Source organism: Lepidochelys kempii, chromosome 13, assembly GCF_965140265.1.
Source record: "Lepidochelys kempii isolate rLepKem1 chromosome 13, rLepKem1.hap2, whole genome shotgun sequence".
NCBI lineage: Eukaryota > Metazoa > Chordata > Testudines > Cheloniidae > Lepidochelys > Lepidochelys kempii.
In genome coordinates, this window is record NC_133268.1 from 32217051 (window position 1) to 32231385 (window position 14335).

At 62.5% G+C, this 14335-nt stretch overlaps 2 protein-coding genes across 4 annotated transcripts; one reads left to right on the forward strand and one right to left on the reverse strand.

Moving 5' to 3' along the window:
- Positions 1-1617: 1617 nt before the first annotated feature.
- On the reverse strand, positions 1618-10727 carry LOC140897180 (uncharacterized). The gene is made up of 6 exons (XM_073309578.1): positions 10527-10727; positions 8902-9115; positions 4484-4644; positions 3603-3659; positions 3257-3353; positions 1618-2944 (listed from the first exon to the last, which is right to left on the reverse strand). Exons 1-6 carry the CDS (start codon positions 10725-10727, stop codon positions 1926-1928), a joined length of 1749 nt encoding a protein of 582 aa, XP_073165679.1. The 3' UTR covers positions 1618-1925.
- Positions 8949-14059, forward strand: LOC140897416 (uncharacterized). 3 transcript variants are annotated; one of them, XM_073310104.1, is made up of 4 exons: positions 8949-9111; positions 9469-9556; positions 9762-10492; positions 11245-14059. In XM_073310104.1, exon 4 carries the CDS (start codon positions 11259-11261, stop codon positions 13431-13433), a length of 2175 nt encoding a protein of 724 aa, XP_073166205.1. In that variant the 5' UTR covers positions 8949-9111; positions 9469-9556; positions 9762-10492; positions 11245-11258; the 3' UTR covers positions 13434-14059. The 3 variants fall into 3 exon arrangements, with proteins under 3 accessions (XP_073166205.1, XP_073166202.1, XP_073166203.1); XM_073310101.1 differs by lacking the exon at positions 9469-9556; XM_073310102.1 differs by lacking the exon at positions 9469-9556 and having other exon boundaries at positions 11248-14059.
- The last annotated feature ends 276 nt before the right edge of the window (positions 14060-14335 follow it).

Sequence of the window (14335 nt, forward strand, 5' to 3'; positions counted from 1 at the left end):
TGAAGCCTGTGTGGGGGCCTGGGGCACCCCTTAGCTGAGCATCGATGAAGATACTGAATAGCATCGGACCTGACCCCCCACTCCATGACAATTCAATTGCTTTTTGCCTTCTGTTGATCCTGATCCCTTTAACAAGGCTGAGGTAGGTTTGGGGCAAATTTAAGCATTCAGCTGCACTTCAACAACCCAAAAGCAGCTTGCTCAGCCCCAGTCCCTGAGTCTCATGCCCCCAGCATGCAGGCCCCCCCGTTCCCCCCACATGCTCCGCCTGACCCTCCCAACAGCAGAGCCACATACCTCCCCACGCCGGTCTGCCTTCACCCCATGCAGAGCCTGTGGGAGGAGCTGAGGTCTCGCAGGCCCACCTGAATTGTGAGCACAATTGTGGAAATGTGGGTAAAGGTTCGGAAATAATTACTAATCCCCTGTAACAACCGACATTACGAAAAGGGAGCCAGCCGGCCTGCACTGGGCCAAACAAACAGGGCTCCAGCTCCAAGCCAGGAGCCCACGTCTCATGACCTAGAACTGGAGCCGGGAATCGATGGACCAGAACTGGGGGGTTGGCAATTAGGTCTGATAACGAGAGGAGGGGGCTGTGCCACTCTCAGGGCCGTACAGAGAAGGCTGCGAGATCCAAAGGGCCGGGAACTGGTGGCGTGAAAGGAGCGAGTTTCCGCATCAGAACTGCCCCCCAGCCTCCTGTGACCCCAGGACCCATCTTGAGCCCATTGGGCCTTCATTGCCCTGCTCCTGAGACATGCCCAGGCCAGAGGACACGGCTGCCCCCACTGGTGCTGGCTCGAGCCCAACCACCACCCGGGATACGAATCCTGGGTTCCTGCTGTTACCCCATTCCCTCGGACGCCTCCTATCACCCCATTCCCTTGGGCACCTCCTGTCACCCCATTTCCATGGGCTCCCGCTGTCACTGCATTCCCTTGGGCACCTCCTATCACCCCATTTCTGTGGGCTCCTGCTGTCACCCCATTCCCTTGGGCACCTCCTATCACCCCATTTCCGTGGGCTCCTGCTGTCACCCCATTCCCTTTGGCACCTCCTATCACCCCATTTCCGTGGGCTCCCGCTGTCACCCCATTCCCTTTGGCACCTCCTATCATCCCATTTCCGTGGGCTCCCGCTGTCACCCCATTCCTTTGGGCAGCCTTATCCTTCCCCACCTTAGCACTTTGCTCTCTCTCTTGCCTTCTGTTCAGTGCCTGGCTCTCTCGCAGCTGAGCCTGTGACCAGAGTGGCCATGGATAGCAATGCCCTCACCAGCCCAAGGCTGGGACAGGTTTGCCAGGGCTGGGCCTGGCTTGCTCCAGCAGACCGGCTGCAAGCGAGACTCACCGGCGTTTTCTCTCCGGGCTGGTCTTTCCTTGTGTGTGTCTGCCATGCTCTGTCCTCAAGGAGGAAGGGCCAAACTAATGGCAGCTCCAGCCCATTCTCTTTGCCCCACAGAAAGCCACTGATCACCAGCTCTGTTGCTCGCTAAGAGGCTGCCAGATGGGAGAGAGTTTTAGGAGAACCCCCCTGCCAGTGCGAAGAGGAGCACAGGCTGCTGGTGAACTAAAAGCCAGACTGAATACTTCACGTTTCAAAGGCTACAACTGGTTAGCGCTCTTTTCGGTAGCTTTAATCGAAGGCTAAGGAGATGTTTGCTGGGACATCAGCCCCCTATGGGCTCAGCAAGGCAGGGTCTCTGGACTGGAACCCCGAACCGAGTGGAACCGCTTAGCCCTGGGCAGCGACGGGGTCCCGTTAACGGCACAGACCCTGTGGGCTCATTTATTCCCGCTGAATTAACCCACCTCCGCAGAGCACCTTCCCCTCGCCCACTCGCCCAGGGCCCCCCGTGGCACCCTTCTCCCACCAGGGGTCGCGCCCTGGCTTGTCGCCGCCGGGCCCGGGACTGCCAGGCCCTAGTCATGGAGCCTCTGGTGGCGGACGAGCGCCGAGCTCTGGCTGAAGCCGGAGCCGCACTCGTGGCAGGTGAAGGGCCGCTCCCCGGTGTGGACGTGCTGGTGCCGGAGTAGCGCGGAGCTGACGGCGAAGCGGCGGCCGCACTCGGCGCAGCGGAAGGGCGCCTCCCCGGAGTGCCTCCGGCGGTGCTGGCGGAGGGTGGCGCGGGCAGCGAAGGCGGCCCCGCAGTCCCGGCAGGGGAAGGGGCGCTGGCCGGCGTGCAGGCGCCGGTGGTGCTGCAGGGTGGCGGCCCGGGTGAAGCCCTTGCCGCAGTCGGAGCACTCGAAGGGGCGCTCGCCCGTGTGCAGCCGGCGGTGCTGGATCAGCGCGGTGGCCTGGGCGAAGCGCTCCCGGCACTGCCCGCAGCAGAAGGGGCGCTCGCCGGTGTGGGTGCGGCAGTGGGCCGCCAGGTGGGCGCTGCGGGCGAAGGCGGCCCCGCAGTCCTGGCAGGCGAAGGGGCGCTCGCCGGTGTGGGAGCGCTGGTGGCGCAGCAGGTTGGAGCTCTGGCTGAAGCCCCGGCCGCACTCGGCGCAGCGGAAGGGGCGCTCCCCGGTGTGGGACTGGCGGTGCCGGGCCAGGTCGGCTTTGGTGCCGAAGCGCCGGTCGCAGTCGCCGCAGCGGAAGGGGCGCTCCCCGGTGTGGGTGCGACGGTGCTGCGCCAGGTTGGCATTCTGGGTGAAGCGCTTGCCGCACTCAGCGCAGGCAAAGGGGCGCTCCCCGGTGTGGGTCCGCTCGTGCTTCACCAGGCGGGCGCTCACGGCGAAGCCGCGGCCACATTCGGCGCACACGTAGCGCTGCTGAGCTCCTCGGGGCTGGGGGACTGGCCCGGCGGGGGTCGCTGGCTGCTGCCTAGAGCCGCTTCTCCTTCCCGACCGGCGCAGGCTCCTGACCCGCTCTGAGCGCTGGCAAACGTCCAGCTGGGCTCCTCTGGGTGCCCCGTCCAGCTGGGCAGCCCCCTCCTCGCTCGCCCGGTCATCTGCTGAGACACAGATGTGAGTAGCTCCCTGCACCGGGGCAAAGGGACCCTGCGGGTGGGAGTGCGTGTCACTAATAAACCTCTGTTTGTAGGGCTGGGAACCAGGGTCTGACCCCCAAACCCACCCATGGGGAGGGCAGAGTGTCCAGTTCTGCTGCATATCCTGGCTGAGCCCTAGAGACAACATGGGGTGGGGGGTTCCCCAGCGCTAGTGGGGCCGTATCACAGGTCAGGTGAATACAGGTGGTCATGCTGGGAGCTTTGCAGCAGTTTTGGGGCCATTCCGCGCCAGAGCTGGGTTAAGCCCTTCCTCACCTGGGCTGGCACCACGTGGCATCTCCCCTTCCTCACAGCCCTGGGGATCCGGGACCTGCAGCTCCTCCCTGCACTCCATCTGGGAGTTGAGGGCAGCCTGGGACAGGGGAAGGAGATGGGAGAGGTCAGGGTTTAAGCTGGATTCTCACGGCCCTGGCCCCATCTCCAAGCCCCGTTCTCTCTGGACACAACGGATCTAGATTCTGCATGTCTGGCAAAAGGCTCAGTCACCATATCGCACTGCAGCCCCCAGCTCTTCCCAGTGAGGGAGCCCCCGGAGTAGCCGTTGACCACCTGAGACAGGGCCCCCTCCCCAGTCACGCCTTCACCAAGAGAAGGGACTCACCATGCTGCTCCCCGATGCGTCACGAAGGCAGGTCACGCTACCGAGGCTGGGAGAAGCCTGTCGAGAAATAACAGCGTCAGAGCCTGGGGAATCTCCAGGGGAGCAGTATGCAGGGCCGCAGGGACACTGGCAGCCGAGCCCTCGGGGACTGCCCCAGGCCGGGAAACGAAACCCAGGGAGTTAAGGCCAGTTCAAACCTCCCCACTTTCCACTCCACGTGCCAGGCCGGACGAGCTGGTCCCATGGCCCCGTTCGGCCTCACACTCGACCAGAGGTTGCTTTGGTTTCACCCAAGGGTATTTCATAACAATCTCACTTTTTCCTTCAGCTTCTGGAACGGGGTCGGAGCCCCCGAGCAGTGCATGAGGGGTGCATCCCACACACCTGCAGGGAGCCTCCAGGAAGGCAGCCAGGCAGCCAGGAGACTCCAAGCCCACCGCTACCCCTGGCCGTCCGTTCAGGGGTTTATCGTCTCATGGCACTTGGGCACTACACTGTTGCCAGTTAACCCAGAGGCATCTGCCCATCCTCTCAGCCCTGGGGAGCCACGACCCGACCCGGGGCTCTTCCACCCAGGAAGTCAGGGCAGCCTGGGGGGCGGGGTCCCGCTGGTGGGGAAGGAGACAGGCGTCTCCCATGGCACCATCCGTGTCCTGGGGGAGAGCCAGGCCCTCTCGGGGGCAGGGAGGCTGTGCCCGGGCGGGGATCCGGGGAGGCCCCTCTGCTGGGGGGCGGGGGACAGAGGGCAGTGTCCAGCCCCTCTATGACAGTAGGGAGAATCTCCCGCAGAGGCTGCAGCCGCCCCCCCGCCTAGTGCAGGAAGCCCGGCCCCGATCTCCTGCTCGATCCCGGGCGCCGCCCCCCGCGGCTCCCCCAGTTACCGGGGCCCCCGGGCTGGCGCCGCGTCCCCTGCGCTCCCCCGCGGGGCCCCGGGCGCAGCCGGCTCGGTGCGCGCTGGGCGGAGCGGGACGTGGGGCAGCGAGCGCCGCCGCCTGCGCTCCGGAGCCAGCCCCCTCTGGCGGCGCCTGCTCCCGGCCGGGCCCTGCCCAGGGCAGCCCCGAAGAGTGAGGGGGCCTGGGGATGTTACTGGCCCCCTGCCCAGCCCCCCAGAGAGGGGTCTGCCTCGGCTGTGTCGCAATCTGGCTCTATTTGGGGGCCCTATCCCTGGGGGGCTGGGGCGTGTGGGGGGCTGCTGCCTGAACCCCGCGGCTGAGATCTCGCCCCCATTTTGCTGGTTGCTGCAGACACTGACCGAGATCCGGGCCCCCCTTGACACCAGCTGCTGCACAGCTCCCCCCCCCCCCCCAGCTCCGGGAGGGGCAGATGATCCAGCTCCGTAATTGCTGGTGCTGAATGAAAGCAGTTTTGTCAGGCTTTGCAGCCCCCCACCCCCTCTTATGATCAGACTCACCAGCTGGTTATGAGCAGGGTTTGGGGCCAGGTTTCCAGACCCGGGGTGTTGCGTGTCCAAGTTAATGCCAACTCCCGCTTGTTGAATGACAGTGAGGAGTTGGAATTATTTACTCACAGGTTCCACCAGAGATTAGCACTGTACAGGACTGCGCAGAGCCAGGGGCTAACTAATCACCCTGTGACAGCAGATCCAGAACGGCTGGGGCTGGGACTCCTTTGCTGCACTTGGAGGGATGCCTGGTTTCATTCCCCAGCTCAGTTCCAAGACCAGTGTCAAAAAGACCCTCTGCCAAAAGAAACATATATTCTAATGTCATAGCAGCTATACACGCTCAGTTTACCTGGTTTATGGGTGAAGGCAGGATTATTTACTGTCGAGAGGACTAATAATTCTTCAAGATAATAACGTTCACTGGCTCGCTCTTCCCCCCTAATCAGTCTTCCCTGTTGATTCCCTAATAGAAAACATCTGCTGGAACAATCCTCCCTTATCAGTTTCCCAGGTTTATATACGCTTATGTAAGCAGGATCGATATCTATGTGAAGGGGATGGTTCCTCAAACTAACTGGAGTTTTATAGACACAGGGAAGCCACAGATTGTTAGCTATAATCTAACACACAGAATTCCTGAATAGGAACCTACTCAATGTGCAGCGGCAGGCAAAATTAACAGAGTGTTGGGAAGCGTTAGAAAAGGGATCGATAACAAGACAGAAAATATCATATTGCCTCTATATAAATCCATGGTACACCCACACCTTGAATACCGTGTGCAGATGTGGTCACCCCATCTCAAAAAAAGATATATTGGAATTGGAAAAGGTTCAGAAAAGGGCAACAAAAATTATTAGGGGTATGGAACGGTTTCTGTATGAGGGGAGATTAAGAAGACTGGGAACTTTTCAGCTTCAAAAAGAGACAACTAAGCGGGGAATATGATAGAGGTCTATAAAATCATGACTGGCGTGGAGAAAGTGACTAAGGAAGTATTATTTACTCCTCATAACACATGAACTAGGGGTCACCCAATGAAATTAACAGGCAGCAGGTTTAAAACAAACAAAAGGAAGTATTTCTTCACACAACACACAGTCAACCTGTGGAACTCTTTGTCAGAGGATGTTGTGAAGGCCAAGACTATAACAGGGTTCAAAAAAGAACTAGATACATTCAGGGAGGATAGGTCCATCAATGGCTATTAACCAGGACAGGCAGGGACGGTTTACATCTTGGACCAGATCTTGTGCTCCACATTCCTTCTGAAGCACCTGGCATTGGCTACTGTCGGAAGACAGGATACTGTGTTAGATGGACCTTTGGTCTGACCGAGGATGGCCACTCTTACGTTCTTATTGATCAAGGTTACTTATCAGTCAAGAACCAGTGTTCTGGGCCTTACAATTCACACATACTCTTTGTTAATATCCTAGAGATTCTAAAGAATAGTTAATATATAAATGAATCAAATATACATAAAGAAAAGGCCTAAAAGGGTGAATATTTACTAACAGGTACTAACAGTACATAGCTAGAGGAGCGTATGGGGTTAGGCAGCACGAGGGGTGTGGGGCGGTGGATTTATCGGCAGAGGGAGGATGGATGGGGTCAAAGGGGTTTGCGGTGGTGGCTGGTCTCCGTGCAATGTCAGCCCTAGGGCTCTCACGGGGTTCGGGGGGGGTCAGAGGCCTGGTCTCCTGTGAAATCCAATGGGGCTGGAGCCCCGCCCTCTGCACTGCCCACTCCGGCAGAGTTTCACTGCCAGCCCCAGCTCCCAGAGTCCTGCGATCCCGCCTCTGGGCACAAGCACAGATCAGGGCTGTGGGGGACGCCTGACAACCCGCCGCAGACAGGCACAGCCGGGCGGCTCAGCCCCTGACACCGACCCCCCGCCCCCCGTGACCTTACAGTGACCCGGTGTTAGGGGCTGGGGCTTGGCCAGGCTGCCTCTCCAGCTCCCTGTGCCCCGCCTCGCTGCAAGGCGGCCGCCCGCCCTCTCGCCCGGCAAGGGCTGCAGCCCCCGCCGCCCTGGGAGCAGGGCATGCTGGGAGATGTAGTTCTGAGCAGCGTGGCCAGGACAGCAGCCGAGCAGCCTGCTGGGACATGCATCCAGAACCTGTGACGGGTCACGATGGGGGATTCCCTTGGGCGCAGGGAATGCTGGGAGATGCATCTCTTACTGAGCATGATGCATGCTGGGAGATTCCGCAGGGGCACAAGGCGTGCTCGAAGATGCACCGCCCACTTGAGGCCGGGCATGCCGGGAGATGCATCTCTACCGGGAGTGATGCATGCCGGGAGAGTCCTCTTGGTCGCGGTGCATGCTGGGAGATGTAGTCCTGAGGTGCTCAGCGCCTACACAGGCAGCGTTTGAACAAGGGGCAGAGAAGCAGTATCTGTTCAGGTGCCCCTGTTGTGGGATAACTGTGCAGCAGCCCCCCCCCTCCGCTCAGGGCAGCGAGGCCCCCAGCATGGCTCCTGCCCTCTGCCCCCTCCCCCCCGAGCCCTGGGGCTGGACAGGGCTGTGATACCCTGACCTGGGCGTGCAGGGGACACCGAAATACACCAGCAATAATGCACACCCTGTACGCGAACAATAATGCACACCCCAAATCTGGGCTCTGGGCTCTTTCTGAGCGGTTTGGCATGGAAAGCTAGCATTGGAGGGTATCAGTTACCCAGGAAAGAATTTTCTGTAGTGTCTGGCTGGTGAATCTTGCCCATGTGCTCAGGGTTCAGCTGATCGCCATATCTGGGGTCGGGAAGGAATTTTCCTCCAGGGCAGATTGGAAGAGGCCCTGGGGCTTTTTGCCTTCCTCTGCAGCATGGGGCACGGGTCACTTGCTGGAGGATTCTCTGCTCCTTGAAGTCTTTAAACCATGATTTGAGGACTTCAATAGCTCAGACATAGGTGAGAGGTTTATCGCAGGAGTGGGTGGGTGAGATTCTGTGGCCTGTGTTGTGCAGGAGGTCAGACTAGATGATCATAATGGTCCCTTCTGACCTTAGTATCTATGAATCTATCTATGAATCAGCTGAGCACATGTCCAGTGGATGCAGGATGGGCTCACAGACCAAACTCTGAGCAGCAGTGGACAAGCTCCATAAAACGTGGTGGTCTCTAGTGAGGTTCTGTGGGGATCGTGCCAGCCCTGGTGCAATTCACCATGATCTCCATTGACGTCGAAATCAGTCTAAGCTCACCACTGAGAAAATCCCAAATATCGGCAGGGTGGAGGACAGGGTATACAGAGCCATCTGGACTGCTCGGGAAAATGGCCTAATTCAAACAAAATGCATTTTAATCCAGCCCAGTGCAAAGTGACACATCAAGGCCAAAGGAAACCAGGCCAGCCCTACCAACTGGGAGATGAGTCCTGGACAGCAGCCGCCCTGGAAAGGACTGAGGGGGCACAAAAAGCAAGACACTCGCCACGAGCTCCCAGAGCGATGCTGTGGCACAAGAGCTAAGGGGAGGTGCAAATGTATAAACAGGGTGGTGAGCGGGAAGAGGGTGGTGAGGGTACCTCTGTGTAGGTCACTGGGTTGAGATGGATACGGGAGCACCGGGCCTCCAGCCCTGCTCTGGTGGCCACATTGTACAGGGATGTGGAAGGTGCAGAGCAGAGCCACACAATAACTGGAGGGGCCTGGAGACAGGCCTGCCAGGGAGAGGCCCATCCCAAAGCAGACAGAGCGGAGACTTGATCACAGTGTCCAAGGCCCAGCCCAGGGCAGAATCCCCCAGGCCGGAGAAGGGCAGAAGAGGCGGTGGCTGGCAGCGGAAGCCAGACCGAGCCAAAGCAGAAATAAGGCACCGGGTCCCCCAGTGCCGGTGAGGAGCCCCCAAAGGCAGGGCGGGTGGGACGGATCCGCCGCCGCCCGCACCGCTGCTCGGCTCCAGGAGCCCGGCGCCAGGCGCTGGCTGAGCTCGCAGCCCGGCCGGGAGCAGGCGCCGCCAGAGGGGGCTGGCTCCGGAGCGCAGGCGGCGGCGCTCGCTGCCCCACGTCCCGCTCAGCCCAGCGCGCACCGAGCCGGCTGCGCCCGGGGGCCCCGTGGGGCGAGCGCAGGGGACGCGGCGCCAGCCCGGGGGCCCCGGTAACTGGGGGAGCCGCGGGGGGCGGCGCCCGGGATCGAGCAGGGGATCGGGGCCGGGGCCCCTGTGCGCGGGGAGTCGTGCGGGCCCATCTGCCCGCGGGGCGGCCGGGGCTCGGGGCTGCCTTGGGAGCGATGGTGCATGGGGTGCGGGGTGTGGGTGTGAGAAATCCCGGCCCAGCCAGAGAGGACGTGTATGTGCCCGCCGGTGCAATGATGTGTTGATGTCCCCAAGTGGGGTGTGGGGGGGGTCTCCCCTGCACAGTTGTGGGGTGGGGGTTGCTGCGGGGAGTGGTGGCCCCGGCTGGGTCCTGTTTTACCCTCCTTCACTGGCCTCTGCTCTTGTTCTTTCCTTTGAAGCAGCGTTGCAGCCCCGATACCAGGCTAGATGGGCCCCTGCTCTTACTGGGCCTGGCAGGTCCTGAGCAGCAGCTTGTGCATCCCCCAGGTGAACCCATGTGTGTACCTGGCTGGGGCGGGGCGCTTTTCATGGTTGTGGGGATCTGTCCCCATGGGCGGGGGCAGTGAATATGCAGAAGTGCCCATCTCTCCGTGGGGGAGCAGAAGTGGAGGAGATGTGGGGGGCTGGAGGGAGTGGGGAGCAGACAGGGGGAGAGCAGCCAGGACTGAGCGTGGGAATCTTCTTGTTTCAGAGCCTGAGCGCGCAGGGAGGTGGCCAGGGGCATCTGCCAGGCAGAGCAGCCCTGTACAGCGACCCAATGCAGGAAGACATGCAGGAGCCCAGGTTCACAGCTGCTGTGAGTGAGAAGCCCATTCCTCTCCATTAGCAGGAGCTTTGCTGGTTCTGGAGGGCAGGGGGCGGTGTCAGAGCCAGAGGCGGCTGGAGACCGGCCCCGCTGGGCCCCTGAATGCTCGAGAGAGACTGTCCCATTGCCCCTCGTTCCCGGTGGAAGGAGATTCTGAGACAGTGACATGGTCAAAGCACGCACCTAGGGCTTGTGCCCACCTGGAGCTGGGCTGGAGCAGAGCTGCGCCTCCTTCCGAATGCACCAGCCCTGGCACCGCTGTATGCGCAGTTCTGGCTGGATCACCCTTGCAGAGCTTTCTGTCTCCTCCAGAGAGGGACGTGACGGGCTCGTGGGGGAGCCGTTCAGGTGTACGGCAGATACTCAGCTGCTGTGGTGCTGGGCCGCGGTGTAAAACTCTAAGCCCGCCAGCCGACTTTGTGGGGTGGCTGTCCTTGTTCCCACCCTGAATTCGTCTCTCCGCCTGCCAGCCTTTGCACCTCCTTCCGCCCTTTCCTGCTAGAGCAAAGAGCTGCCAGAAACCTCCCCGTGGCCGTGCTCGGCTGCCCAGCTCAGTGCTCTGTAGCCCCAGCGAACCGTCCTGGTCAGACAGTTCTCAAGCTGCATCGGGAAACTAGGTAAGATGTTTGCCCTGCTGCTCCAGCCTCCCACCCCCTGGTGGTTAGAAACCACCTTCTCCTTCCAGCCTGCATTTACTCCTGCCCGTTTATCCCCATTCGTTTCTGTGCCAACGCTGTCCTTTAGCATCAGGAGCTCTTCTTCCTCCCTAGTGGTTTGGGTGCCAGCCGCTCGCTTTACCAGCTGGGAGTTGAGATTTCCTTCCAGACCCTTGGTAAAGGTCCTGAGCGGCATTGTGCCAGGAACAGATCCCCGCAGGCCCCTACTGGAACCATCCCTCCTTGCATGAGGGTTTCTCCATTGGCTGCTGTTCTCTGAGATCTGCTCGGCTGGGTCCTTGGTGCTGGCATTGCAGACATGAGGAGGAATCGCAGAGCTTCCGAAGGGGCTGGGATGTGCCCGCCTCCCAGTTGATATAATAGTGAGAACTGAGGGCCGGATTCTAAAGAGATCTGGGCACCTGAGAAGCGGATAAAAGCACCCACTAGTCCCCTATTAGCTTTTTAGGTGTCCAAACAGCTGTCAGTCTGGACCCGGGTGTCTAAATCCCGTGAGCCACAGTGAATCGGAACTTGCAGCCCTTTGCAAATGTCACCGTGCCGGCATTCTGAGAGTGACTGGTGGCTGCGACTCCCAGGGCGAGCGTCCCAATCCCTTAGGCTGCTCTGACGCTGCCCTTTTCCACCCCCTGAGGTTCCCGTTCTCCCTGGCACAGGGACAGATTAATCTCTGGATTTACTCTGTGTCCCAGCAGGCAACAGAGCCATGAGTGAGAGTGTGGAGGGGGCTCCCCAGACAGATGGAGCCATGAGTGAGAGCGCGGAGGGGGCTCCCCGCCTGGACAGGATCGAGCCGGAGAGCGCGGAGGGGGCTGGGACAGAGGAGCTGCAGGGGGACACTTGGTGGAGCCAGCAGCAGACGGAGGGGCAGCGGGGTACCGGCCGCTTCGAGGTGGGGCCGACGATCTGTGCCGAGTGCGGGGAGAGCTTTGGGGACGACGTGGCCCTGCTGGCCCACCGGGGGACGCCCTGCAGGGGCGCGGCGGCGAAGCCGTTTGGCTGCTCCGGTTGTGGGCGGCGGTTCAGCCGCAGCTCCAACCTGCTGCGCCACCAGCGGGTGCACACGGGCGAGCGCCCCTTCGCCTGCCAGGACTGCGGCCGGTGCTTCAGCCAGAGCGCCCACCTGGCCAAGCACCAGCGCCTCCATGGCGCCGCGGGGCTCCCCTCCCCGCCGGCGGAACGCAGCTACAGCCGCAGCCCCGAGTTCCTGCGGTTCCAGCGGGCCCACGCCGGGCAGCGCCCCTTCGCCTGCCCCGACTGCGGCAAGCGCTTTGGCGCGGGCTCCTCCCTGGTGCAGCACCAGCGCATCCACACGGGCGAGCGCCCCTTCCCCTGCCCCGACTGCGGCAAGCGCTTCCTGCGGGCCCCGGACCTGAGCCTGCATCGGCGCATCCACACGGGCGAGCGCCCCTTCCCCTGCCCCGACTGCGGCCGGCGCTTCCTCCGTGGCCCCGACCTGGCGCTGCATCGGCGCACCCACACCGGGGAGCGCCCCTACCAGTGCGGCCAGTGCGGCCGCCGGTTCAGCCGCGGGCCCGGCCTCTTGCTCCACCTGCGCACCCACACCGGGGAGCGCCCCTACCAGTGCGGACAGTGCGGCCGCCGCTTTAACCGCAGGTCCAACCTGGGCCGCCACCTGGCCACCCACAGCACCCCAGGGGGAGAGCCCAGTGCCCAGACCCTCATGCAGCAGGGAATCCCTGTGGAGGGGGAGGAGTCCCGAGGGCTGAAGGGGCGGAGCTCGGAGCCTGTGACTCAGCAGGGAATCCCTGCGGAGGGGGAGGAGTCCCGAGGGCTGAAGGGGCGGAGCTCGGAGCTTGTGACTCAGCAGGGAATCCCTGCAGAGGGGGAGGAGTCCCGAGGGCTGAAGGGGCGGAGCTCGGAGCCTGTGACTCAGCAGGGTATCCCTGCGGAGGGGGAGGAGTCCCGAGGGCTGAAGGGGTGGAGCTCGGAGCCTGTGACTCAGCAGGGAATCCCTGCGGAGTGGGAGGAGTCCCGAGGGTTGAAGGGGCGGAGCTCGGGGGCTGTGATCCCTGCAGAGGGGGCGGAGTCCCAAGGGCTGAAGGGGTGGAGCCCAGGCTCCCTGGGGGCTCCCCCGGGGAAGCGCCATGGCTGCCCGGACTGTGGGAAGGGCTTTGCCCAGCGCTCCCATCTGCTGGTTCACCAGCGGGTGCACACCGGGGAGCGCCCCTTCCCCTGCCTGGAGTGCGGCAAGCGCTTCAGGCAGAGCTCGGTGCTGGCCCGGCACCGGCGCACCCACACGGGCGAGCGCCCCTTCACCTGCGGGGACTGTGGCCGGTGCTTTGCGGAGAGCGCGGTGCTGCTCCGGCACCGGGCCGTGCACTCCAGCGAGCGCCCCTACTGCTGCATGGACTGTGGCCGTGGCTTCAGCCTCCGCGCCAACCTCCTCCAGCACCGGCGGCTCCACGCCCGGCGCCCCCACGTCTGCACTGACTGCGGCAAGGCCTTCAGTGAGGCCGCAGCCCTGGCCGCCCACCGCGGCACCCGGCACGGGGCCGGCAAGCCCTTCACCTGCACCGGCTGCGGCAAGCGCTTTGGCCGCAGCTCCACGCTGGCTCGGCACCGGCGCATCCATGCTGAAAGGCCCCATGAATGTGCCCGCTGCGGCCACAGATTTGGGGAGAGCGCCGAGCTGGTGCAGCACCTGCGGGTGCACAGCGAGACCCCCTACGAGTGTGCCCGATGCGGGGAGCGCTTTGCCCAGAGCCACATGCTGATCTCACACCAGGCCATCCACGCCGAGCCCAGCCACGGCCAGAGCCACACTGCCCATGCCCGCCGGTCCCCCCTTGCCAAGCATGGGGACAGCGTCCTGCCCAAGTCCCCAGCTGTGTCCCACCAGAGACTCCACACCGGATAGGAGCCAGGACAGAGCCCTGGAGTCCTGACTCCCAGCACCCCCCCCAGCAACCCATTAGACCCCATGCCCCTCCTAGAGCCAGGGATAGAACCCAGGAGCTCTGCTCTGACCCACTAGACCAGGGGCGGGCAAACTTTTTGGTCTTAGGGCCACCTTGGGTTTTGGAAATTGTATGAAGGGCCGGTTATGGGAGGCTGTGACCCCGCCCCCTATTCGCCCCCCCCGATGGGCCCCTCCCCCAGGACTCCTGCCCCATCCAACCCTCCCTGTTCCCTGATGGCCCCCCCAGGACCCCTGCCCCATCCACTCCCTGTCCCCTGACCGCCCCCCACTGCCCCATCCAATCCCCCCTCCTTCCTGACTGCTGCCCCTGGACCCCTGCCCCCATTCAAACCCCCCTCCCCCCATTCCCCACCCTCTGACCGCCCCAATCCCATCCACAGGCCCCCCCCCCCCGACCACCACTCCGAACTCCCCTGTCCTCTATCCAACCCCCGCTGCTCCCTGCCCCCTTACCGCCTAGAGCATCGCACCGGTGTAGCGTAGTAAATTGCTCCCTGTAACTGCTACCAGTAGCTCATTCCTACGCGGAACAGTTTAATACACTACGCCGGCAGCATGGCGCGCCAAGGCTGTGGGGGGTGGGGGTGGGGGGAACAGGAGGGGAGGGGCCGGGGTCTAGCTTCCTGGGCAAGGAGCTCAGGGGCCGGGCAGGAGGGTCATGTTGGCCGTAGTTTGCCCACCTCTGCACTAAGCCATGGGTGGGCAAACTACGGCCCGGGGGCTGTATCCGGCCCTTCAGATGTTTTAATCCAGCCCTTGAGCTCCAGCCAGGGAATGGGGTCAGGGGCTTGCCCCGCTCTGCATGTGCCGTGGCTCCATGTGGCTCCTGGAAGCAGCTG